General features: G+C 39.1%; 1 protein-coding gene across 6 annotated transcripts in view; it reads left to right on the plus strand.

The window, feature by feature from the left end:
• TTC8 (tetratricopeptide repeat domain 8) overlaps nt 1–19,108 on the plus strand; it is a 59,201-nt gene extending 40,093 nt beyond the window's left edge. For all 6 annotated transcript variants that reach the window (XM_045451826.1, XM_045451823.1, XM_045451821.1 and 3 more), the window contains 5 exons: nt 10,312–10,451; nt 11,755–11,929; nt 12,316–12,438; nt 15,562–15,645; nt 18,484–19,108. In XM_045451826.1, coding sequence (XP_045307782.1) covers nt 10,312–10,451; nt 11,755–11,929; nt 12,316–12,438; nt 15,562–15,645; nt 18,484–18,600 — 639 coding nt within the window. In that variant the 3' untranslated portion in view covers nt 18,601–19,108. The remainder of the gene's footprint in view (nt 1–10,311; nt 10,452–11,754; nt 11,930–12,315; nt 12,439–15,561; nt 15,646–18,483) is intronic.
• Nucleotides 19,109–27,367: the final 8,259 nt, after the last annotated feature.

A 27,367-nucleotide genomic window follows, 5' to 3' on the forward strand; every position in this document is an offset into this window, starting at 1 on the left:
AGTTTGGGGAGGAAAGTGGAATTGGAGTTGGCACTCGAAGTGGAGAAGAAAGCATCCAAATCGTGGGGACGATCTGTCATCCGCAGGAAGCATGATCAGAGACTATGCGCAAACTTAAAATAGTCAGATGCAGTATTTCCCCTGGAATCTAACAGTTAATTTCCCTGGTGCCAAAGTTTACCATATAAAGACAGATTTCCATTGTATTCTTTTTCTCTTTATGTGACTGTAGATTCAGAGTTAATAAGTAAAGTTTGTTCCTTAGCACTGCAGCCTACGCTACATACACCTTAGGGATTTTTGTATGTACATCAGGCTTTTCTCTGGAGGGATCCTCTTCCATCATGTTCTTTTTATCTCTTTCATTTTGATCCTGTGTCTTTCCAGTGTTTCCTATTTTAAAATGAACATGTTTATTGTTCATTGCTTATTTTGTACAGAAAACTTGTTTAAAATAATGTATTCTTGGGGCGCCTGGGTGGCGCAGTCGGTTAAGCGTCCGACTTCAGCCAGGTCACGATCTCGCTGTCCGTGAGTTCGAGCCCCGCGTCTGGCTCTGGGCTGATGGCTCAGAGCCTGGAGCCTGTTTCTGATTCTGTGTCTCCGTCTCTCTCTGCCCCTCCCCCATTCATGCTCTGTCTCTCTCTGTCCCAAAAATAAAATAAACGTTGAAAAAAAAAAATTTAAAATAATGTATTCTTGCTAAATTTATTTGGCTGTGGTTTTAATTATTCTCAAGGAATTCTGTTTATCCACTTAACAGGCAGGTCTCTAATTTGAACTGTTCTTTGTTAAAGATGTTTGAAATTATAAATGTTACCCTAGCAAATATTATTCTAGTGGTTTTTGAAGTTTACTGTGTTGAAAAACTGACTTTAGGAGAGGTTGAGCAGGACGGCCCACCTTCTGCCTCCTGAATCAGATGCCCTGGAAGGCGGGACTCAGGCATTTGTATGTTTGAGCTCACTGGGTGTTTCTGATGTAGAAACGGAGTTTGAGAACCACTGCAACATTCACCTCCTTAAGTTATTAGCGACTTTATTTTAAATAACTAAAATCGAATTGTAGTTCGATTTTAAATTAGTTCCAAAACAACCCCGATAAACATCACTTAAATGATACCATGGTTATTCATAGACTTGAAGTGATATTTACATATTTGAAAATATTTTTTTAAATCTACATTAATAAGGGGCGCCTGGGTGGCTCAGTCAGTTAAGCATCTGACTTCGGCTCAGGTCATGATGTTACAGTTCCTGAATTCGAACCTGAGTTGGGCTCTGTGCTGACAGGTCAGAGCCTGGAGCCTGCTTAGGATTCAGTGTCTCCCTCTCTCTCTGCCCCAACCCGCTTGCACTCTGTCTCTGTCTCTCAAAAATGAATAAATGTTAAAAAATTTTTTAAAAAATCTATATTAACAAAAGTTATCCTAGGGTTACTGTAATTTAAACAATTCTGATGCAGGAATAGATTAAAGGAGCAAAATAGAGTCTATGTATGTTCATACATATGAAAATTTATAATATTATAAAGATTGCTTATTGAATCAGTTGGATTATCGGATTATTGAAAAAATAGAGCTGGATGAATAATGAATAATGATTATACTAAAAGAATCTATTACTGCCAGATGACTCAAAGATTTAAAACCATGAAAGTTCCAGGGGCACCTGGGTGGCTCAGTCATTTGACAGTCCAACTCTTGATTGCGGCTCAAGTTATGATCTCATGGTTTGTGAGTCTGAGCCCTGCGTCAGGCTCTGTGCTGATGGTGTGGAGCCTGCTCGGGATTATCTCTCTCTACCTCTCCTCTACTCACTCTCTCTCTCTCTCTCTCTCTCTCAAAATAAATAAACTTAAAAATAAATAAATAAAATCACGAAAGTTTCAGAACAAAAAGACACAGATGAATTAGTTGTATAGACTTGGAATGGGAAGACCTTTCTAAGCATGATAGAAATCTGAAAGCCATAATAGAAAAGATTAATAAATTTGAGAACATAAAAGTTAAATTTTCTAGATAGTTAAATAAGTTTTCTATATAGTTAAATATTCTATAAAAACAAAAAGAGAAATAAAACCAACCAAACAAAAAAAAGTGTAAAAATACCCAACAGGGAAAATATTTGTCATACATGAGACAGACAGAAGACTACTTTTTTAAGTTTCCTCAGTCTGTATGTTGCTTAAAAATTGCTGAATTTCAGGTGGTGGCAGATTGGTGGGAGAATTAGACACATATCTGTGCACACACATACACACACAAATGTGCATGCATACAAACTTACAGGTTCACATTTAGTCAAGATCGTAAGCCCCTATGGAAAGGAGGTATTTTCTTAGAGCAGTTGTGGGTCAAAATCATGGTGTGGCTGTTGCATAGGCCCTCATTTTCCTACTTGCCTGTATAGTGGCTGCTGATGCTCTCCATGCAAATAAAATCACCCTAGAGATGAGACAACAGCCAATTCCTGCTACATTTTGGCCACACCACCACCTTTCATACTGGGGCTTTGTAACACCCATCTGGGAAGAACTTAAATCATCTGTACTTTTCCTCTGAAGGAAATATTTATAAACATGGGGCCTTCCTGGTTTTGAACTTAAGTCGCATCAGCAGACTGGTCAAATCTGAAAGGAGAAAGCCGAGTCAGTGCCCAGGGATCCCCACAGATCCCTCAGAGCCACATCTCTGCCCTCAGCTCTCTTGTATCCAGGAGGGCAGTTTTCCACCCAAGCCCCACATAGCACAAGATAGGATAGGAAAACAGGCAGAAGACATGAATCGGCAGTTCACAGGAAAAGAAATATAAATATGTGGTGTACTAAATGCCTCACCTCAGTCATAATTAAAGAAAAAACAACTAAAACAAAAATGAGATGCCTTTTTCCCCTTAATCAGGTTGACAAAGATGGAGAAGTTCCATGGCATGTAGGGTTGTCAAGGTTGTGGAGGAACGAATCCCACACATGAACACTGATGCTGGGAGTGTACATTGTCACAATCCATTTGGAGGCAGTTCACGAGTACTGATGCAATTTCCAGTGTGTATGTTCCTTGGCCCAGAAATTTCACTTGTAGGAATTTTCCTTAAGGCTTTTCATACAAGTTCAGAAAGATATGTACAAGGATGGTTTTAGAGTGGTTTTTTTTTTTTTTGGCAAAAAAAAAAATTGAAACAAACTAATACTTCATCAAAAAGGGGCTGGTTAAATAAATTGTGGTCTATGTCTTGGTGGAAAACTGTGCAAAAATGAAAAAGTAATAGGGTAGAGCCCTTTGTATTGATATGGAAAGAGTCAAGACACTGAGTGAAAACAATGAACCATGTATCAGAATGTGTAGAATGATTCTGTTTATGGGTAAAAAATGCATGTGTGTATGTGTGCACATATATGAACAGAATTTTTTTTTAATTTAATTTTTTTTTTAAATTTGCATCCCAACGAGTTAGCATATAGTGCAACACTGATTTCAGGAGATTTCCTTAGTGCCCCTTACCCATTTAACCCATCCCCTCTCCCACAACCCCTCCAGTAATCCTCAGTTTGTTCTCCATATTTATGAGTCTCTTCTGTTTTGTCCCCCTCCCTGTTTTTATGTTATTTTTGTTTCCCTTCTCTTATGTTCATCTGTTTTGTCTCTTAAAGTCCTCATATGAGTGAAGTCATATGATTTTTGTGTTTCTCTGATGGACTAATTTCACTTAGCATAGTACCCTCCTGTTCCATCCACATAGTTGAAAATGGCAAGATTTCATTCTTTTTGATTACTGAGTAATCCTCCATTGTGTGTGTGTGTGTGTGTGTGTGTGTGTGTGTGTATACACCAACCACATCTTCTTTATCTATTCATCCGTCGATGGACATTTGGGTTCTTTCCATACTTTGGCTATTGTTGATAGTGCTGCTATAAACATGGGGGTGCATGTCCCCCTTCGAAACAGCACACCTGTATCCCGTGGATAAATGCCTAGTAGTGCAATTGCTGGGTCATAGGGTAGTTCTATTTTTAGTTTTTTGTGGAACCTCCATACTGTTTTCCAGAGTGGCTGCACCAGCTTGCATTCCCACCAACAATGCAAAAGAGATCTTCTTTCTCTGCATCCTCGCCAACATCTGTTGTTGCCTGAATTGTTAATGTTAGCCATTCTGACAGGTGTAAGATGGTATCTCATTGTGGTTTTGATTTGTATTTCCCTGATGATGAGTGATGTTGAGCATTTTCTCATGTGTCGGTTGGCCATCTGGATGTCTTCTTTGGAGAAGTGTCTGTTCATGTCTTTTGCCCATTTCTTCACTGGATTATTTGTTTTTTGGGTGTTGAGTTTGATAAGTTCTTTATAGATTTTGGATACTAACCCTTTATCTGATATGTCTTTTGCAAATATCTTCTCCCATTCTGTTGGTTGCGTTTTAGTTTTGCTGATTGTTTCCTTTGCTGTGCAGAAGCTTTTTATTTTGATGAGGTCCCAGTAGTTCGTTTTTGCTTTTGTTTCCCTTGCCTCTGGAGACGTGTTGAATAAGAAGTTGCTGTGGCCAAGATCAGAGAGGTTTTTGCCTGCTTTCTCCTTGAGGATTTTGATGGCTTCCTGTCTTACATTGAGGTCTTTCATCCATTTTGAGTTTTTGTGTATGGTGTAAGAAAGTGGTCCAGGTTCATTCTTCTGCATGTCGCTGTCCAGTTTTCCCAGCACCACTTGCTGAAGAGACTGTCTTGATTTCATTGGATATTCTTTCCTGCTTTGTCAAAGATTAGTTGGCCATATGTTTGTGGGTCCATTTCTGGGTTCTCTATTCTGTTCCATTGATCTGAGAGTCTGTTCTTGTGCCAGTACCATACTGTCTTGATGATGACAGCTTTGTAGTATAGCTTGAAGTCTGGGATTGTGATGCCTCCTGCTTTGGTTTTCTTTTTCAAGATTGCTTTGGCTATTCAGGGTCTTTTCTGGTTCCATACAAATTTTAGGATTGTTTGTTCTAGCTCTGTGAAGATGCTGGTGTTATTTTGATAGGGATTGCATTGAATATGTAGATTGCTTTGGATAGTATCGACATTTTAACAATATTTGTTCTTCCTATCCAGGAACATGGAATCTTTTTCCATTTCTTTGTGTGTCTTCAATTTCTTTCATAAGCTTTCTGTCATTTTCAGTGTATAGATTTTTCACCTCTTTGGTTAGATTTATTCCTAGGTATTTTATGGTTTTTTTGTGCAACTGTAAATGGGATCGATTCCTTGATTTCTCTTTCTGTTGCTTCATTGTTGGTGTATAGGAATGCAACCGATTTCTGTGCGTTGATTTTATATCCTGCAACTTTGCTGGATTTATGAATCAATTCTAGCAGTTTTTTGGTGGAATCTTTTGGGTTTTCCATATAGAGTATCATGTCATCTGCGAAGAGTGAAAGTTTGACTTCCTCCTGGCCGATTTGGATGCCTTTTGTTTCTTTGTGTTGTCTGACTGCAGAGGCTAAGATTTCCAATACTATGTTGAATAACAGTGGGGAGAGTGGACATCCGTGTCTTGTTCCTGACCTTAGGGGGAAAACTTTCAGTTTTTCCCCATTGAGGATGATATTAGCATTGGGTCATTCACATATGGCTTTTATGATCTCGAGGTAGTCTCCTTCTACCCCTACTTTCTTGAGGGTTTTTATCAGGAAAGGATGCTGTATTTTGTCAAATTCTTTCTCTGCGTCTATTAAGAGGATCTTATGGTTCTTGTCCTTTCTTTTATTGATGTGATGAATCATGTTAATTGTTTTGCGGATATTGAACCAGCCCTGCATCCCAGGTATAAATCCCACTTGGTCGTGGTGAATAATTTTTTTAATGTATTGTTGAATCCACTTGGCTAATATCTTGTTGAGGATTTTTGCATCCATGTTCATCAGGGATATTGGTCAATAGTTCTCCTTTTTAGTGGGGTCTCTGTCTGGTTTTGGAATCAAGGTAATGCTGGCTTCATAGAAAGAGTTTTGAAGTTTTCCTTCCGTTTCTATTTTTTGGAACATCTTCAAGAGAAAAGGTGTTAACTCTTCCTTAAATGTTTGGTAGAATTCCCCTGGAAAGCCATCTGGCCCTGGAGTCTGTTTTTTTGGGAGATTTTTGATTACTAATTCGATTTCTTACTGGTTATGGGTCTGTTCAAATTTTCTATTTCTTCCTGTTTCAATTTTGGTAGTGTATATGTTTCTAGGAATTTGTCCATTTCTTACAGATTGCCCATTTTATTGGCATATAATTGCTCATAATATTCTCTTGTTATTGTTTTTATTTCTGCTGTGTTGGTTGTGATCTCTCCTCTTTTATTCTTGGTTTTATTTATTTGGGTCCTTTCCTTTTTCTTTTTGATCAAACTGGCTAATGGTTTATCAATTTTGTTAATTCTTTCAAAGAACCAGCTTCTGGCTTCATTGACCTGTTCTACTGTTTTTTTGGTTTCGATAGCATTAATTTCTGCTCTAATCTTTATTATTTCCTGTCTTCTGCTGGTGTTGGGTTTTATTTGCTGTTCTTTTTCCAGCTCTTTAAGGCATAAGGTTAGGTTGTGTATCTTTCTTCCTTCTTTAGGAAGGCCTGGATTGCTATATACTTTCCTCTTATGACTGCCTTTACTGCGTCCCAGAGGTTTTGGGTTGTGGTGTTATCATTTTCATTGGCTTCCATATACTTTTTTAATTTCCTCTTTAACTTCTTGGTTAGCCCATTCATTCTGTAGTAGGATGTTCTTCAGTCTCCAAGTATTTACCACCTTTCCAAATTTTTTCTTGTGGTTGATTTCGAGTTTCATAGCGTTGTCGTCTGCAAATATGCATGGTATGATCTTGATCATTTTGTACTTACTTAGGGCTGATTTGTGTCCCAGTATATGGTCTATTCTGGAGAATGTTCCACGTGCACTGGAGAAGAATGTATATTCTGCTGCTTTAGGATGAAATGTTCTGAATATATCTGTTAAGTCCATCTGGTCCAGTGTGTCATTCAAAGCCATTGTTTCCTTGTTGATTAAAAAAAAAAATTTTTTTTTTAACATTTATTCATTTTTGAGAGTGAGAGAGACAGAGCATGAGCATGGGGAGGGGCAGAGAGAGAGGGAGACACACAATCCAAAGCAGGCTCCAGGCTCTGAGCTGTCAGCACAGGGCCCGATGCAGAGCTCGAACTCACGGACTGTGAGATCATGACCTGAGCTGAAGTCAGACGCTCAACTGACTGAGCCACCCAGGCACCCCTCCTTGTTGATATTTTGATTAGATGATCTTTCCATTGCTGTGAGTGGGGTGTTGAGGTCTCCTACCATTATGGTATTACTATCGATGAGTTTCTTTATGTTTGTGATTGATTTATATATTTGGCTGCTCCCACATATATATATGTGTGCACATATATGAACAAAATTTCTTGAAAAATAAGAAACTATTCACAGAACCTCTGTGACTAGATTTGGGGAGGGGACTTTTACAACTTTTTGCAATGTTTACATTTATTTAGCATAAACACATATTTTACAATAACACATTTGACTACATGAGACTGCCAAAAAAATTAGTTTCAGTCTAAAACTCCTCAAGATTACATAAATTAATTATGTGCCCATCAATCAAGTGTACAAACACTCCCAAATAATTTTATAGGACTAATTTTTAGAGAACTGAAAGTCTTGAAACAATTATCCATTCAGGCTGGAGTCTTTTTGCATTGGACTGAATTGTGTCCCTCCCGAATTACTATGTTGAAGCTCTAACCCCCAGTGTGATGGCAGAGTTGAGGCCTTTTGAGATAATTAGGTTTAGAGGTGGTTGTGAGGGTGGGGCTCTGATGGTGGGATTAATGCCCTTGAATGAAGAGACACCAGAGTGTGCTGGTGCTAGTTCTGTCTCCCTTCCTCTCTGTCATATGAGGACACAGTGAGAAGGTGACCCTCTATAAGCCAGTAAGAGAGTCCTCACTAGATTCCTGCCATACTGGCATCTTGATCTTGGACTTATAGCCTCCAAATCTGTGGGAAAATAAATTTCTGTTGATTAAGCCACCTAGTCTTATGGTATTTTGTCATAGCAGCCCAAGCAGACTGATACACCAACTTTGGCAGCTGTAACACTGAAGCCCTGCACTGTGGGATGTTGTTACCCCAGAAACCAGAAAAGTCATGTTCTTGGGGCCCATGTCTCATGGGGCCATTAAATTCAGTGGTCAGTTTGCTGCCTAGGTGTGGAGATTCTTCTTTGGAAGGATAGCATCTTAATCTGCTCAGGCTGTTGTAACAAAATACCATAAACTGGGTGGCTTAAAGAACATAAATTTATTTCTCACAATTCTGGAGGCTGGAAAGTCTAAGATCAAGGTGCTGGCCAATTCATTTCCTGGGGAGGGCTCTTTTCCTGTTCTATAGACAAACTCCTTCTTTCTACATCCTTACATGGTGGGGAGAGAGATCATCTCTTTGATGTCTCTTCTTTAAGGGCTTCAGCCTTATGATCTAAATACCTCCCAAAGACTCTATTCCAAATACTATCGCCTTGGAGAATATGAATATGAATTTAGGGGGGACAGAAACATTCAGTCTATAGGAAGGAAGGATTTGGTGTGTGTGTGGGGGTGGGGAGTGAGGTGCTTTCAATGTCATGTGTTGTTTCAAGTCTTACAAGGCTTTTGTTTTACCAAAAAGTAGAAAATACACTTCTAATGAAAGTCTTTATTATTCATGCTTTTCAATGGGTTCTTATATTCCTAAAATGTTAAAGGATATTTGGAATAGCTGCACGTAAAAGCAGTGTAAAATACAGGAGAGAATGACCTCACAACTAATGAATATATCAACAGCCTTGTGTTTTGAAAAAAAAAAATTTAGTTATTTTTTTAGCTACAAACAATGAATGAAAACGCCTCTTCTCTTAAAGAACTAAATCCTGGCAGGACTTTGAAATAAGAATTTCAAATATAAAGTATGGGAACAGATATACATCCAGAATGAGTTTGGATCAACTCAGAAATGTTTTACTGGGGTTTTATGGAACTAATCAATATCACCCCCCTTCATCACTCCAAGGGATAGATACAAGATTCCGAAAAATGGAAGATAAACCATTAACTTTATTACTGATAACAGCAGAATTGGAGCATGTGGCTTTAGATGTGTGACCAAAAGGACTTGATAGTCTCTGAGTTAGACAGCCTTATCCACCCAGACATGACTGTGCAACCTGCAGAACTTCTGTCCCTGGGAGAGCCCCCTCCACCTGGCAGGGAAGAACAGGGGGGCATGTGACAGGCAGGTTGGCTTCCGAAGAGGTCCAGAAGGGGCTGAGACAAGCATGCTGAGTTTGCCTTCTGGGAATGAGTGAGTCGGAGTGGGAAGAAAGGCCTCAAATATTTTAGTATCAATATTTCTCAAAGTGTGGCCCAGGGATTCCCAGGGATCCCCAAGACCCTGTCAGAGGGTCCACAAGGTCAAAACTGGTTTCATATTGCTAAATATTGATGATATTGGTGATAATGGATGTCATTTTTTGATACTGAATAACAAAATGCATTTAATCTCTGTACCTTCCCCTCAGCTGTGCTGTGAACCTGAAACTACTCTAAAAATAATAAAGTCCTGAAATAAAAAAAACATACTGAGGTCCACAGAGGTTAAAAAAAATTCTGTGTAATAAGAAAGCATTGTGTGGTGCTTGCTTCTCACAATAAAATATGTTATGATTAAAATCTAATAAAAGATAGGAGTTGTCATCTGATAATGAGTGAGAGGTTCCCACAATGAGTGTCATATAAATTGAGAGGCGGAAAGTGTTATGTGAAGTGAGGGCCTTAGGGATATCTCCATGAGAGCTGTGGAGCCTGCACTGGCCTTGAAGGTGGATTTGAGAGCTAAGACAGTAATAACATTAAATGCATTGATTTATGATTATCAGGGGGGATTCCCGGTCTCTCTGCTACCGTTCTTCTCCCCTTTTGTGTCTCCTGTGTGTAGCCACCAAGTTATTCTTTAAAAATGTAAATACAACCATGTTGCTTCTTGGTTCCATCCTTCCTTCCCTCTCTCTTCGCCTCTATTCACATCCATTAGACTTGCCTGACATTATATTACCTATTTGTTCATTTGCTTCTCTTCCTACCCACTGTAACCTTGAGGATAGCAACTTTATCTTTTTGTTTGCATTGTGTCCTCAGGGCCTAGAACAGAGTCTGGCACATAATAGGCTCTCAATATTTGTTGAATCAAGTAAAATAAATCAGCCAGAAAAAAAAAAATTTTTCTTTCTCAGCAATAAAGTATCACTCTTCTTCTTGATGGAGAATAGGAAATGAACAATATTTCATCAGCAGCTGAATACTACAAAGAAGTTTTGAAACAGGACAATACTCATGTGGAAGCCATTGCATGCATTGGAAGCAACCACTTTTATTCTGATCAACCAGAAATAGCTCTCCGGTTTTACAGGTGTGCTTTACGGTCTTTTTGTAGAACTCCTTTCCTGTGAAATACTGGTGAAACTATAATGGAATGAAAATGTAGACAGGTAATGCATAGACCACGTCTATAGGAGACTAAAAGTTCAAGCACCCAGATGTTTGATGAGCATTAAAGGGACATCTAATAATTTGAACATGCTCAGATATTGGCATCTTACAGAAACATACCTGGATAATTGAGTTTTTAACACCATGGCATTGTATGAATCAGCCACCCACTGCTTCCATTAATCCCACCACATACAATATAAAGGCCCCGAAGCTGAAATAGTGACAAGATTTGCAAAGAACAGTGGATGCCAGCTTCTGAGCTCTGATGAGGACCTGAAACAGGTTCCCCTCTTCTGTGAAGTGTTGTCAACTCTTGTCCAAATGATTTTTCAAAGTCTAAATATGTTCTTCTCTCTGGTTCTCTTTTGAGAACATCCTCATTTCATCCTACAGATGGTTTCTGAGATTAATTTTTAAATTTTGATTTTCTCTTCCACCCCTAGGTAATATACCAGGAGATAACTGGCAGCTGACGAGAGTTCTTTCCAAATATATGTTAGAAGCATAAAATATAAAATGAATGCTGCCTTAGGCATATGCAGCTGACTCTACACCTCCATCCCCCAAATGGGTCATGGATTTTCCTCAGGGCATCTGGGGTGGATTTTCCTTGGCTTATTTGGACTCTACTGTCCATTGTCCTTTGGGATTAATGATGCATAGAAGCAAATGGGTTTTTCGAGCCCTAGCATGAAAGCTAAGTAAATAATGTAGGGATCCACTGATGGTCTTGTCTTCCTCGATGGAAGCTCATCAGAAGGTCCCTAGACACAGCTAAATGACGAAGTACAGATAACCAAAACCAAGATTCAATTCAGCTGAAAACTTGGGGATAAATCCTAAATACAGCTCTTAAATTAGATTAGAAGGTATTAGGGGTTTACTAATTGTCACCAAAACGTTATGAAGCAAAATGCTTTGGGTTTTCCTTTAGGTCACTCTTTTGTATTTTGGTTCTCTAACAGAGCTTTTGGAGGAAAAAAACTCACGTATGTTGCTTCAGACTTTGTCCTCTGGACATAGTTCCCGTGACTAGTACCATTAAAAAAGACACACTTTTGTATTTGCGGAATGTTTTTTCATTTACTATAATACTTTCTATTTCTATTCCTTGGGCGTGTTAAAAATTATAAAACATTCATTTCTAACTTTGTAAAAAAAAATAGGTCTTAATATTTATCAAGTTGGTCTGACATCAATATATGCTCTTTTTCAAAAAGGCGGCTCCTGCAGATGGGTGTCTATAACTGCCAGCTTTTTAACAATCTGGGACTCTGCTGCTTCTATGCCCAGCAGTATGATATGACTCTGACCTCATTTGAACGTGCCCTTGCTCTGGCTGAAAACGAAGAAGAGGCAGCTGATGTCTGGTACAACTTGGGACACGTGGCTGTGGTAGGTTTTTTCTCTCTAATATTATTTCCGGTGTAGAAAAGGTAGCCATAAATTAGTTTGAAGACATTTTCAGATACCATCAATCCAGGTTTGGTTATGGGCTTGTGTAGCAATGTAGCGATTTCTAAGGGTCACCAGAACTCATTTTATTTTCTCAAGTTAAATCCTCTTACCTACAATTCACACTTGATTATGATCGGTACTTGTTGCTTGGTAGCAGCAAAGACTCACGTGAGGAAAGAAGGGAGGAAGCCTGTGGATCCGCGGGTGCGAATACAAGCTTTTTCTTCTTCCTTTTTTTTTTTTTTTTGTATGAAATTTATTGTCAAATTGGTTTCCATACAACACCCAGTGCTCCTCCCAACGGGTATGCTTTTCTTTTCAAGGGCATCGGAGATACGAATTTGGCCCATCAGTGCTTCAGGCTCGCTCTGGTCAACAACAATAACCACGCCGAGGCCTACAACAACCTGGCCGTGCTGGAGATGCGGAAGGGCCATGTGGAGCAGGTCAGTGAACTACAGTGGCTCAGTAGCTAATCCGGTTTCTCCACAGAAATGTCGTCAGGGGTAGCTATCTTTACATGCTATAGTTTATAAAAATGAGCTCTAGAGGCTCACTGGCCTGGATTTGAATCCCAGCTCTGTCACATTAGTGATGTGACCTTGGACAAGTTACTTAACCTTTCTGGTTTTTTCTTAACCTTTGGTTTTGTCAGGACAAACCTGCATCGCCCCAAGTCTTCCCTGTCTTAGTGAAGTGTGACACAATTCGCAGTCCCCCATCCACCAGCTGGGTGCTCAAACCAAAATCCTAAGAGTCAACCTTGAAAGCGCTCAGTTCCTGCCACCTCACCCCATCATGTCTGGCAAACCCTGTCAGTTCTTTCTCCAGGTCACATCCCAGATGTGGCCACTTTTCTCCACCACTGCCACCCTTCTCCAAACTGTACTCCTCTCCTGCCCGAACTCGACTACAGGAGTCTCCTAGCTGCTCTTTTGGTCTCTGCTTGCATCAGCAAGTAATTGTACCCTATAACACATCCTCCTCACAACGGCTGAAGGGATTCTTGTTTTTAAACAAGAAAGATTTGGGGGCACCTGGGTGGCTCAGTCAGTTAAGCATCCGACTTTCGATGTCAGCTCAGGTCTTGGTCTCAGGGTTGTGAGCTCAAGCCCCGTGTTGGGCTCTGCACTGGGCGTGAAGCCTACTTAAAAAAAAATCAAATAAAACAATAATTTTCTACTACTTTGCTCAGCATCCTCCAAATGCTTTCCTTTTTGCTTGGAATGAAATGTGGATTCAAACCTTGGCCTACAGGGCCCGCATCATCTGGCCTCTGGGTCTCTGTCAGACCACAGGTTTTGTTACGTCTCCCTTCCTGCCAACTCTCAGACTTCTGGACACATCCAGAAGTCTGCTCTGCACATGCGCTGTGCCTGTTCTTACTTTACGGCCTTTGGAATGTTCTTCTCTCAGATCCTGCGGCGACTTTTTCTTCTTTTTGTCATTTGAGTCTTAGCTTAATTGCCACCTCCCTACAAAGGTCATTTCAAACATCGGTTTAAAGGAGCCCTCCGCCACTGTCACATCTCGTACTATTTTTTCCTTCACAGTACTTATTTTATCAAATATGTTCATATGTATATGTAATGTGGCATGGCAGCCACATGCAAATAGGGGCCTTATTTCTCTTCCAGCTGCCAGATGTTCAGCATCAAAAACAGTGTCTGGCAGGTGGTAGGTGCTGGGCCAGTATTTGTGAAATGAGTGAACAGTATATAAAATGGGGTTAATGACAGAACCTGCAGGTGTTTGGGGAGGATTCGCCGATTATGCACGTAAAGCACTTGGCTTGGTAGCATAGTATTGAGCACGGGGCAGACGCTTAAAAAATCACTTTATCATAAAAAAGAAGTTTAAAAGGCTAAATACACTTATACAGTATTAGTGACAGTCGAGGATAGATAAGTATTGCATCCCGAACTTTAGAGATGAAGAAACAGGGACTCCAGGAGGTAAATGACATAGTGAACACCATGGCAGGAATGTTAACCTCTAACCTGGTCTCCTAAGCACAGCGATAAACTTGTAACAAAACAAGGAGATGAACATCCTTGGACAGTACCTTTATGTCATCAGTTCCCCCAAATAAGACAGATTTGTATTTTATAAACAAAAACTAACTACAGATGACTCTTGAACAACACAGGATTAGGGGTGCTGACCCCTTCATGTAGTTGAAAATTCAAGTTTTACTTTTGACCTTCCCCCAAAACTTAACTAAGAACCCACTGTTGACTAGAAGCCTTACCAAGAACGTACACAGTCCATCAACACATTGTCTTGTATGTTATACGTACTATGTTATCTTGTGTGTTATATGTACGTATATTTTGTATGTTACATGTAGTCTACAGTAGAGTAAGCTAGAGAAAAGAAAATGTTATTCAGAAAATCATAAGGGAGAGAACACACATTAATAGTACTGTCCTGTGTGTATTGGAAAAATCCACATGCAAGTGGACCCATGCAGTTCAAACCCGTGTTGTTCCAGGGTCAACTGTACTCCAAATGGGAACTTATTCTGCCATGGAACTTGACCTATCTCCATATGAAGCAAGTGCTTTTGTGATTTTTCTCTGTCCCCATGTCAGTGATCTTTGTTTCCTACTTACTACAGTTTCTCTAGTATTCAACCAATTTGAAATGTTTTGGTGAAAGATTTCATGCTGCTAACCCCTATTTTATTATTAAAAATTATACATCAATTGAAAGAAAAATAGCTAATCATAAAACAAACAAACAAATCAATATCTACCATCCCATATGTTACTTTCCATTAAAAAAAAAAAGATGCACAATTTGTCCACAGGTCACGGATGGAGGTTTTGGGTTTAGTTACACGTTGGAGGGATATTCAGCAGTGTGGAATGGGGAGTCTGTGGTCCTAACAATGAATGTGTGAGCATCTCTTGTCTATCAGTGGTCCCTGCAATGCATGATCGTTTGAGCCTGTAGGGGATGAAAAATGATGTGAATTTTGCTTCTTGAGTACATGAGATGACAGAGAGCTTGTCATTTTCAGTTGCACTCACTTGTTACTGTGAGGTCAACAATGTATTAAATGCTCATCACCATTCTCCAGCACAGAACTTGGGGCTTAGAAATTTACTATTTTTTTTTTAATTGTTTTTTGTAGCATCAGAGAACGAGTCATTAGAAGCCTAAGAAATCAATCAACAGCAATAAAACTAGAATAAGCCTTTTTTTTTGCATTGAGAAGATTGTATTTTGATTTGTTTGTCGTATTAAAATATAAACTTTACAAGAACAATGATTCTTGACTTTATAACTACTCTTAATTTTCTTCATATTTTGAAGCAATTTTATTATTAATATAATTTTGGCAAGATATAAGTATTGTATTTCGGTAAGTTGTGTTTCATGAGGCGTGTCATCTGTATTTATCACAGGATCATGTTTATTAAGGTCCTATCTTGGATAAAAGACTCTTTTACCAAAAACGAAACCAAAAAACAAAAAAACTCATAATTACAAATATAGTGCTGATAGATGTTCATATATCCTTGGTTTTCTTTTCATTCCTTTTTTTCTTTTTTTAAATACAGGCAAGAGCACTGTTACAAACTGCCTCATCCTTAGCACCCCATATGTACGAGCCACATTTTAATTTTGCAACGGTCTCTGATAAGGTATTTTCTTTCTTTATCAATTCCTCATCTGATCTGTTTCTTTTTCTTGGTTTTTAAAATACAGATAAGGAAATTCTAACGTTTTGAAAGAAGCGATTTTTTTAAACATTATATACACATGTCTTTCACTTGAAGGGATAGTTTGATACACTGTAAAGAAATTTATCACTGGATATGGACTAAACTTAATATTGTAGATTGCATTATAGATGGTCTGTTATAGATTACAGAATTATTTTATTTTTAAAATATTTAGTCATGAAAAAATACTCATTAAGTAACGCCTGGTTGAGGAAGGATTTAGTAATTGGCTTTTATTGCAAAGAAATCCTGTCTGTCATTATTGCTATAAAATTAGGGATATGGGTGAACAATGTGGGGAAAATACAACTGTTAATACTGTGTTACAAGTCAGTTAATAACCAAGAGCTAAAAGGAGCGCCATTTTCAATAACAAGAAGAAAAACAGATAAAAAGTATCTGATAACTTTTACTTGGAAATCTTTCTTTTTAACATGGAAGAAAGGTGAGTTTCAAGGGTAAGGAAATGGCTAAAAATATTTGCTGTGTAAAGACTCTTTATAGACCAGAAGACATTACAAAAATGTCATTTTTTATAGCACGAACATCAAGCTATCCTAACTTGCATTTCTGCTTGGAAATAAGTTGTCATTTTCTTTTTTCTTTTTTTTTTTTTTTTTGTTAATTTTTTTTCCAACGTTTATTTATTTTTGGGACAGAGAGAGACAGAGCATGAACGGGGGAGGGGCAGAGAGAGAGGGAGACACAGAGTCGGAAACAGGCTCCAGGCTCCGAGCCATCAGCCCAGAGCCTGACGCGGGGCTCGAACTCCCGGACGGCGAGATCGTGACCTGGCTGAAGTCGGACGCTTAACCGACTGCGCCACCCAGGCGCCCCAGTTGTCATTTTCTTAAACATTATTTTTTTAAGTTTATTTATTTTGAGAGGGAAGGAGGGGCAGAGAGAGAGAGAGAGGGAAAGAGAGAATCCTGAGCACGCTCTGTGCTTGAACTTACGAACCGTGAGATCAAGACCTGAGCTGAGATCCAGAGTCAGATGCTTAACTGACTGAGCCACCCAGGCGCCCCATAGAAGTCGTCATTTTTGAGTGCTCGTAAGTGCTAGCCCCTGTTCCAGGTGCTCCTATACACCATCTCGAGTTCTCCCAACAACCCTGCCACGTACATTTCCCTCACCTTCCTGACTCGTGTTTTTATACAACTGTTGGTTCATTTACTGAACTTCTACTATGTATCAGGCACTGTTGTAGGCACAGGATGTTAGTGAATAAAACAAAACGTCTACTTCATGCAGCTTACATTCTAACGGAACCCCGGGCTGCTTGAGCTTAAAAGACTCCGCTGGAGTCACATGGCCATGGCAGGTTCAGAATTTGTATCCAGACCCCAATGATGCCCAGGTGTTTTCCACTGCACTGTGCTGCCACTTAGTTAAACCACAAAGGGTTGACACCTTCCTTTCCCATATCACATTTTAATAATCTATAACTCAAATGAGAGATTTCTTTACACAGAAGGCTATACTTTCTGTAAGAGAAAATGGTATGTTAAAAAGAAATGCTATGATCTTTTAAAAAAAGAAACTCATGTTTTTAATATGCGTTATATGTTTCAAAAAAAAAAAAAAAAAAAACCCTGCCAGATTTGAATTATCTAGGTTTGTGTGTGCACACACTAAAAAATTCTCACTTTTTTATGAACGCATGCATGAATCTAGATCTATTCAGATGGATCCAGATACTGTGTGTGCTTTTCTTTGGGACTGGACTTTAACACGAAAGTCTATTGAAAATCAGACACAACTGATTACTTAAAAACTTCTAAAACCCCCACATCACTGGCACCCTTTAAAACCTCCCTGAGCATGTTGTTGTATCTTTTTTTTTAAGGCTTATTTAGAGAGAGAGAGACAGAGACAGAGAATGCAGGTGCACATGGGGGAGGGGCAGGGAGAGAAGGGGAGAGAGAGAGAGAGAGAGAGAGAGAGAGAGAGAGAGAGAGAGAGAGAATCCCAAGCAGGCTCCGTGCCATCAGTGCAGAGACCAGGGCGGAGCTCCGACCCAGGAACTGTTGAGATCATGAGCTAAGTGAAATCAAGAGTCTCACAGTTAACTGACTAAGCCACCCTAGTGCCCATTATTGTATCTTATATATAATAGTTTTTGCTTGAATTTTCTGTCTAAAAGATTATGCCCGAGGGGCGCCTGGGTAGCTCAGTCAGGTGAGTATCCAACTCTTGATTTCAGCTCAGGTCGTGATGTCACAGTTTGTGAGTTCCTGCAGCCCCCAGTCAGGCTCTGCGCTGATGGCGTGGGGCCTGCTTAGGATTCTCTCTCCTTCTTGCTCTGCCCCTCCCCTGCTCACACGGTCTCTCTCTCTCTCTGAAAATAAATAAACTTAAAAAAAAGAAGATAAAGCCCTAGCCAAAATTTGTCTTTGTGGCACATTACAAATCGTTGTCCTAAGACATTGTGAAACACTATAGAGCTGGGTGTTGTAGTATGCAAATGTTATTTTATTTTTATAACACTGTCTGTGATAGGAAACGAAAACACAGGCTTATGAATTCATAACTAGACCGCTGTAATGGAGCAGAATTTATATGATTGGTTATTTTATATTTCTCACATTTTACAAGACTGAATTGTAATCTAGGTGAAAGGATTCTAGAATCAAAGAGCATAATCGAGCGATTTACCCTTAAGAACCCTTTGATTTTCTACAGTGTACAGATAGTACATCTTTTTTTGACTTTCTTACTCATTTGTTTCGGGTCTTATTCTGGTATTTCTTACAGATTGGAGATCTCCAGAGAAGCTATGTTGCTGCTCAGAAATCTGAAGCAGCATTTCCAGATCATGTGGATACCCAACATTTAATTAAACAGTTAAAGCAGCATTTTGCTACGCTCTGATTGTCCCTGAGACCAAGCATATTCTTACGATGGGGCATTGCACAAGGGAAAAAGTAGTGTGCTTGTATGTATAGGAATTACACGCCAGGCTCGATATTAGTGAAGATGGCATAAGGGAGTTTGCACAAGAATGCATGATGAACACTTTATAATAACAACTTCCTAAGACAGGATGTGCTATGTGTAAGTAGATCGTGAAAACTTCCCCCACATTATATGCTACATGTTTGTTTACAATGTTTCTGAAACATTTTCATGAATTTCCTCAAATGTTTATTAATGCACATCTTTAACGTCCCTGACTGGGCCATGAGCTAGCATGTAGCTTCAGAGGTCCGAAACCTGCCATAAAAATTCCACTTTTATGGCTGAAAATGTGTATATATATTCCAGTTAGAGAGTTTACTTAGAGCTTAAAATTGTATTTAAAACTCTTTATCAAATGCTTTGTAAGACACTATACATTTTATGTATTATGCTTTAAAATAAATCAGCGTGTAAAACACCATCATTCTGTCATTTTCCATGATTTTTTATTTTAGTTATCTCAGAAAAAACAAGTTTTTTCCGAAGTCCAGTAATCTTAGAAATCAAGTCATTATTTTAATTTTACTTGAAATGATGTACCACCAATTTTGTATTTTCCTCAGAAGCTATTTATGGGATATCACACTTTCAATAGAAGAGTATCAGGATTAGAAATGGAGTCACAGGCCTGGAGTCCCATGGGCGGTCAGCCCCGAGAGGGTTAGGCCAGATCACTGGACCACATATTGCAAAATCCTGCAAAGGCTCTTGAACTTGTCTCTCCTACATGTAGTGGAATTCTCATTAACGTGTTCACACAAGGAAATGTGTCAAAGGAACAAAGCCACCCAAATTCGTAGTTTGGACTTTGGGACCCATCCATGTGATTTTTCAAAAAGGTCTTCATTCCGTGAAAACTAACTTACAGATACCTATTTGTTTCTGTTCAGATTTGTATGAGTAGGATTGCTTAGCTGACAGAACAAAAAGATGTGAATTGGAGGCATTATGGAGTATGAGAGGCTGGGAGGAGTTTTAGAGAAGACGTAGATGAATCACGGCGGCCCAGAGGAAGGAAGCCAAGCCCAGTGGGCTGGTGGTATGGCCATGACTAGAACCCAAGATTTCACTCTTGTGCTTTTACTCTTCTTGGTTCCCCAGGATATATGCTAGCGCTTGTTTCTTAGCTCATGAGAATTTCCTCAAGCACGATCACATGTCTTAATACTGTATTCAATATCTAGGCTGAAATCTTATAACGTGAGTCATTTTCTTAGTTAATCGAAAATCAAAGTAATCGCAAAGGCTTGCATTTACCGTGGATGTTGTATGCACCCAGCCCTATTCTAAGTACTTGATGTGGATTAATCCTTTCCTTCCCACTGTAGTCCTAGAAGGTGCCGTTACTCTAATTTTACTTATCAGAAAAATGAAGCACAGAGAAGTTAACATGCTCAGGGTTATAAAGCTAATAAGCGGCAGGGCTGGGATTCAAATGCAGGCAGCGTGGCCCTTGAGGATGTGCTCTTACCCGTTATATGAAATCACCTAGTGTTTCTTCTATAAATAAAGCTACTACTGCTTTTTAAGTTTATTTATTTTAAGAGAGATAGCATGCGTGCAAGTGTGAGTGAGGGAGGGGTAGGAGAGGGAGAGACAGAATCCCAACCAGGCCCCACACCATCAGCACAGAGCCCAACACGGGGCTCGAACTCACAAACCATGAGGTCATGACCTGAGCCAAGATCAAGAGTCAGATGCTCAACCAACTAAGCCACCCAGGTGCCCCTAAGGCTACTACTGTTTAAAATGAATGACATATGTGTTAGTAAAATTGGGTAATAAGCTAATATTAACAGCAAAAAATAAATGAGTCAGTATTCCTAAGGTAATATGAAGATATTTTCGTCTTGAATTTATGTTAATTCGATGTGAACACCAATGCAAAGAATGAGTCAGGATGGCTCCAGGCAGGATGATGGCATAAGAGAACACTGTGCGTCAAGAGCTACATATATCTTCGCAACAAAAATTACTTCTGGACTGCATAACTGGCTTCTGTGCCAACATTATTCTTAATGTTTATTTATTTCTGAGAGAGAGAGGGGGAGAGAGAGCATGAATGAGCAGGGTAGGGGCAGAGAGAGGGAGACACAGAATCTGAAGCAGGCTCTAGCCTCTGAGCTGTCCAGTACAGAGCTCGATGCGGGGGCTCGAACTCACTAGGCACAAGATCATGACCTGAGCCAAAGTCGGACACTTAACCGACTGAGCCACCTGGGCACCTGTGCCAACATCTCTATAGAAGGAAGGCTAACAGTTGTCTTCTACCCTGGGTAAAAAGGTGTTCAGTCCATTTACAAATTGTCTGACCAAAGTTAACTTCAGCTTCCCACTGATGAAGATAGGATCTGGCAAGACCATTGCCTGCACAATAATTGCTGAGGTTGGAAGTTCCTTCCCAAATATGTCACATCCTAACCTACTCATTGTTCTGTTACATTTCCGAATAGTATGTCCCAACATCAGAGCACCCAACATACTTTATGGCCTCGGGATGAGAAAATTAATAAAGATAGCATATCACTACATCTTTAATGTAATTTCCACCACTAACTCTTTATTAACATGAGGGATTTCTATCAAGAGCTTTCAACTGGGATTGAGTTTAAGCATTCAGAAAAACAACAAGCTTTCCAAACTTCTGTGTAGGACTCAACATTGGAAAATAACCCAGAAATTGAATTTTGTTAAAGGCCATTACTGGATAGTTTTAAGTTCTAGAGAACATATAAACTGGAATGGTCCATGGATATGTTCCAGAGTTCCAAAGTAGTTACCTAGGCTCAGATATTAGGGGGAAAGTTTTATTTAGCAATTTGAAAACAGTTGTACATCTTTTCATATACATGGCATTAGTCCTATGTTTGGCTGACTAGAAGCAACATTTTTGAGAGATGCTGTGATTTTATGTCCTTGATATTAAAGCCAAATTCTTGAGATGAAAGAACAGGGATTAATAAAAGTTAAAGTATAATCCTTAGGGATATAATATTTCCTGCACTGTGATCCTTCCCCCTCCTTGCATCCTGACTACTAAGGAGTAGTTTGCTGGTGAAACGTAAATGACAGAAACTTCTGGAGACAGCAACCATATTATCCTAGGGAAGGAAAAGCCAAACCTAGATAGATTTAGGAAGATTTTTTTTTTTTTTGTATTTAAATAAAGTGGACCCTTCTCCAGTGTTTGAAACTCAAGTTTCTATGGGCTCCAGCACTTTATAATGGTCACGGCCACTGCCTCTCACCTGCTCTGATCTGATAGCTTCAATTTCTTTCTCTATAGAATTTTTTTCTCTCTTTCTCTTAAAGTTTGTTTATTTTAGGGGTGCCTGGGTGAGTCAGTCAGTTAACCACCTGACTCTTGGTCTCAGCTCATGTCATGATCTTGTGGTTTGTGAGTTTGAGCCCCGCATTGGGCTGCACACTTACAATGCAGGGCCTGTTTGGGATTCTATCTCTCCTGCTATATGACCCTCCCCCACTCACTCTGTTTTTCTCAAATAAATTAATTTTCAAAAATGTAAAGTTTATTTATTTTGAGAGAAAGAGTGTGAATGGGAGAGGGGCAGAGAGAATCCCAAGCAGTCTCCTCACCCTCAGTGCAGAGCTTGATATGGGGTTTGAATTCACGAACTGTGAGATCATGACTCAAACCAAAATAAAAAGTCTGAACACTCAACCCACTGAACTACCCAGGTGCCCTGTCTCTCTCTGTCTTTAAAATCATGGTCCCTTTAAGTCTCTTCCTTTCTAACACAACCCTAGCTCCTTTGTCATAACATCATGAAAGGGCAGGTGATGTTTGTTGCTTACTTCCTCATCTCATTTATTCTTTGACCCTCTTCAGCCTGGCTTTAAATCCAGCCACTACTGGGAACCCTTCCATTGAGGTCACTAATTACTCCCATTTAGCAAATCCAGAGTTGTTTGTTTTTTTTAACATAACAGCTTTTTATTCATATTATTTATATACCATACAATTCTCTCTTTTAAAATGTACCATTTGGTGATTTTTAATATGATTACAGTTGAACGGCCATCACTATAATCAATTTTATTTTATTTTTTTAATGTTTATTTTTGAGAGAAAGAGAGAGAGAGAGAGAGTGTGCAAGTGGGGGAGACACTGAATCTGAAACAGGCTCCAGGCTCTGAACTGTCAGCACAGAGCCCAATGCGGGGCTCGAACTCACAAATCATGATATCATGACCTGAGTTGAAATGGGACGCTTAACTGACTGAGCCACCCAGACGCCCCAACTATAATCAATTTTAAAAGACCTGTACACTGGAACTATAAGAAAACTATAAGACATTCACAAAAAACACAGAAGACATAAGTAAATGGAAAGATATTATACTCATGAATTGGAATACTGTTAAAATGCCCATACTATCCAAAGCAATCTACAAATTCATTTGCAATCCCTATCAAATGTTCAATGACATTTTTCACAGAAATAGATATTGAAACGTTTTTCACAATCCTAAAATTTGTGTGGAACTACAAAAAAATATCAAAAAGCTAAATCAATCTTGAGAAAGAATAACAAAACTGGAGGTATCACACATCCTGATTGCAAACTATATTACAAAGCTATAATCAAAACAGTATGTGGTGTTGGCATAAAAACATATATACAGATCAATGGAAAAGGATAAGGAGCCTAGAAATAACCCACACATATATGATCAATTTAGGACAAAGGGGCCAACTATGTGCAATGGGAAAAGACAGTCTCGTCAATAAATGGGGTTAGGAAAACCGGACAGTTGCATGAATGAAACTGGACCACTATCAAACCCCCGCACAAAAATCAAGTCCAAACAAAGTAAGTACTTGAATGTAATATCTGAAGCCATAAAACTCCTAGAAGGAAACCAACGGTAAGCTCCTTGACATTGGTTTTCGCAAATTTTTGGATTGGACACCAAAAGCATAGGCAACGAAAGCAAAAATAAACCAGTTGGACTACATCGAACCAAAAGGCTTCTGCACGGCAAAGAAAACCATCAACAAAATGAAAAGGCAACATATCGAACAGGAGAAAATATTTGAGAATCATATATCTAATAAGGGGTTAATATCCAAAATATATAAAGAATTCATACAACACAATGGCAAAAAAAATCTTATTAAAAAACGGGCAAAGGATCTGAATAGACATTTTTTTTTTTATTTTTTTAAAATTTTTTTTTTTTCAACGTTTATTTATTTTTGGGACAGAGAGAGAGCATGAACGGGGGAGGGGCGGAGAGAGAGGGAGACACAGAATTGGAAACAGGCTCCAGGCTCTGAGCCATCGCCCAGAGCCCGACGCGGGGCTCGAACTCACGGACCGCGAGATCGTGACCTGGCTGAAGTCGGACGCCTAACCGACTGCGCCACCCAGGCGCCCCTGAATAGACATTTTTGCGCACACAGATGGCCAACAGGTACGTGAAAAGGTGTTCAACATCACTAACCATCAGGGAAATGCAAATCAAAAGCACAGTAAGATATCACCCCATACCTGTTAGAATGGTTATTATCAACTTACAAGAAATAAGCGTTGGTGAGAATGTGGAGAAAAGGGAACCCTTGTGCACTGATGGTGGAAGTGTACATTGGTGCAGCCCCTATGGAAAATGGTATGGAGGTTGTTAAAAGAATTAAAAACAGAGTGGTCCTATGATCCAGTAGTTCCAGTTCTGGGTATTTGACTGAAGGAAGCAAAAATAACAACTCAAAAAGGGATCTGTATCCCCATGTTCACTGCAGCATTATTTATAATAGCCAAGATATGGAAGCAATGTTAAGTGTCCACTGAACGGATAAAGAAAATGTGGGCTATGTATACAATGGAGCATTACTCAGCTTTAAAAAAGAAGGAAATCCTGCTATTTGCAACAACACAGATGAGCCCTGAGTGAATTGTGCTAAGTGAAATAAGCCAGAGAAAGACAAATACCATATGGTATCATTTATATGTGGAATCTTACCCCTCCCTCTAAAAAAAACCCTGAACCGATAGATTTAAAAAAAAAAAAAAATCAGTCTGGGGGGGTTTACCAGAAATGGGGATGGAAGGTGGGCAAAATGGGTCAACATGAACAAAAGGTACAAACTTCCAATTATAAAATAAGTCCTGGGGATATAATGTACAGCATGGTGACTACAGTTAATAATGCTGTGTTGTATATTTGAGAGTTAATAAGAGAGTGGATCTTAAAAGTCTTCATCATTGAAAAAAAATTGTTACTATGTGAGGTGATAAATGTTAACTCCTTATTGTGGTGATCATTTTGCAATATACACATATATCAGATCATCATATTGTACGTCTGAAACATGTTCTATGTCATTTATATCTCAATATTTTTAAAAAAATTAATGGAAGTTTTAATGTTTCATATCATGAAATGATGACCTTTTGCATGTTAAAAGCCTATCCTAGCAGATCAAACACACTTGTAAATTTTTCCTATAGGAATTACTTAGTTATTCCTGCTAGTTTTATATCTAAGAGCTACCTACTATATTGTATTTTGACTTACACTTTCTCTTTTCTGAGGAAGACAGGTGTAGGTAAAACTCAGGTGCAAGTAAGACTTTTGGATGGCATTGGCAGAGTAAATAAAGGATAAGTTAGAGAAGCGCATTTTATTCCGATGAAAAGGCTTTCACGGTTATGTGTTGGTTGAGGAATCTCTAGGCAAGTTACTAATTTTCAAAAATTTCAAGAAATATACATACAACTTAAAGGCAAATAGTTTGTTATAAATTGAACTCTCTCAACTATTTGCATCCCCCTGGCATCAGGTTCAAACCTACTTTGAATTCTGTACTTTTCATGCCTTCCCTTTATGCCACCTGTACTTCAGCCAAACATAATTATTAGTTTTCAACATATTTAGTGCATTAAGGTTTTGAGGTGTGGTTTTCTCTCAGCCTTGAACGCTCCTAACCTCAGCTGTGTGTCCAAGGCTTAGGACGCCTTCAGATCCAGCTCCCTCAGGCAGTGCGCCCTAATTGTCCCCTGCCTCTGAAATCCCACAACAGTGTGCTTGTACCATGCAGAGAACAAAGGAAAGCAGAAAAGAGAAGAAAGGGAACAGAGACGCACAAACTATAAACAAACAGTATGGTAGATTTAAAGTTAACCGTATCAATAATTGTATTAAATGTAAATGGCTGTCATAACAAGCCCACCACAGACCGGGTGGCTTAAACAACAGAAATTTATTTTCTTACCGTTCTGGAGCCTGGGAAGTCCAAGATCAAGGAGCCAGCCAATTCTGTTCCTGGTGAGAGCTTTCCTCCTGACTTGTGAGTGGCTGTCTTCTTGCTGTGTCCTCACGTGGCAGAGAGAAAGAGAGTTCTGGTGTGTCTTTCTCGTTTTCCAAGGGTACCGGCTGTATTGAATTAATGTCCCACCCTTAAAAGCTCATTTAACTTTAATTACCTCCTTGAAGCCCTATCTGGAAGGTAGTCTTGTCAGGGGTTAAATTTGGGAGGGCACAATTTGGTCCATAGCATGGTCTAAATTAAATGCAATTTTCTCAGCTAAAAGGCAGAGATTTGCAGATTGGACAATCTACCTGCCAAATCACAAAACCTACTCTCTGGAAAAACCACACATTAAAATGTGAAGACATGAGTAGGTTACAAGTATAAGAAAAGATACACCATACTATATTAATGTCAGGTGGAGTAGTACTGTGAGCAGTCAAAGGAGAGAGGGGCTAGGGATAGGCCAGGGAATGCTAGTGGGTGAACATATTTGGGGGGCGCTAGAATATAAATTTGTCTGAATGGGAGTTGGGCAGTAGCAGCAGGAGTAGGCTGGGAAGGAGAACAAAATTTGGAGGCACAGAAAGAAATGGAACATAGAAGGTTTTTTTTTTTTTTAATTTTTAACATAGGATTTTATTTTATTTTACTTTATTTTATTTTATTTTTATTTTTATTTTATTATTTTTTAAAATTTACATCCAAATTAGTTAGCATCTAGTGAACCAATGATTTCAGGAGTAGATTCCTTAATGCCCCTTACCCATTTAGCCCATCCTCCCTCCCACAACCCCTCCAGCAACCCTCAGTTTGTTCTCCATATTTATGAGTCTCTTCTGTTTTGTCCCCTTCCCTGTTTTTATATTATTTTTGTTTCCCTTCCCTTATGTTCATCTGTTTTGTCTCTTAAAGTCCTCATGTGAGTGAAGTCATATATTTTTGTCTTTCTCTGACTAATTTCACTTAGCATAATACCCTCCAGTTCCATCCACGTAGTTGCAAATGGCAAGATTTCATTCTTTTTGATTGCTGAGTAATATTCCACTGTGTGTATATATATATATATATATATATATATATATATATATATATATATATATACCACATTTTCTTTATCCATTCATCTGTCGATGGACATTTGGGCTCTTTCCATACTTTGGCTATTGTTGATAGTGCTGCTATAAACATGGGGGTGCATGTGTCCCTTTGAAATAGTACACCTGTATCCCATGGATAAATGCTTAGTAGTGCAATTGCTGGGTCATAGGGTAGTTCTATTTTCAGTTTTTTGAGGAACCTCCATCCTGTTTTCCAGAGTGGCTGCACCAGCTTGCATTCCCACCAACAATGCAAAAGAGATCCTCTCTCTCCACATCCTTGCCAACATCTGTTGTTGCCTGAGTT

This window comes from Leopardus geoffroyi, chromosome B3 (genome assembly GCF_018350155.1).
Source record: "Leopardus geoffroyi isolate Oge1 chromosome B3, O.geoffroyi_Oge1_pat1.0, whole genome shotgun sequence".
Lineage (NCBI taxonomy): Eukaryota > Metazoa > Chordata > Mammalia > Carnivora > Felidae > Leopardus > Leopardus geoffroyi.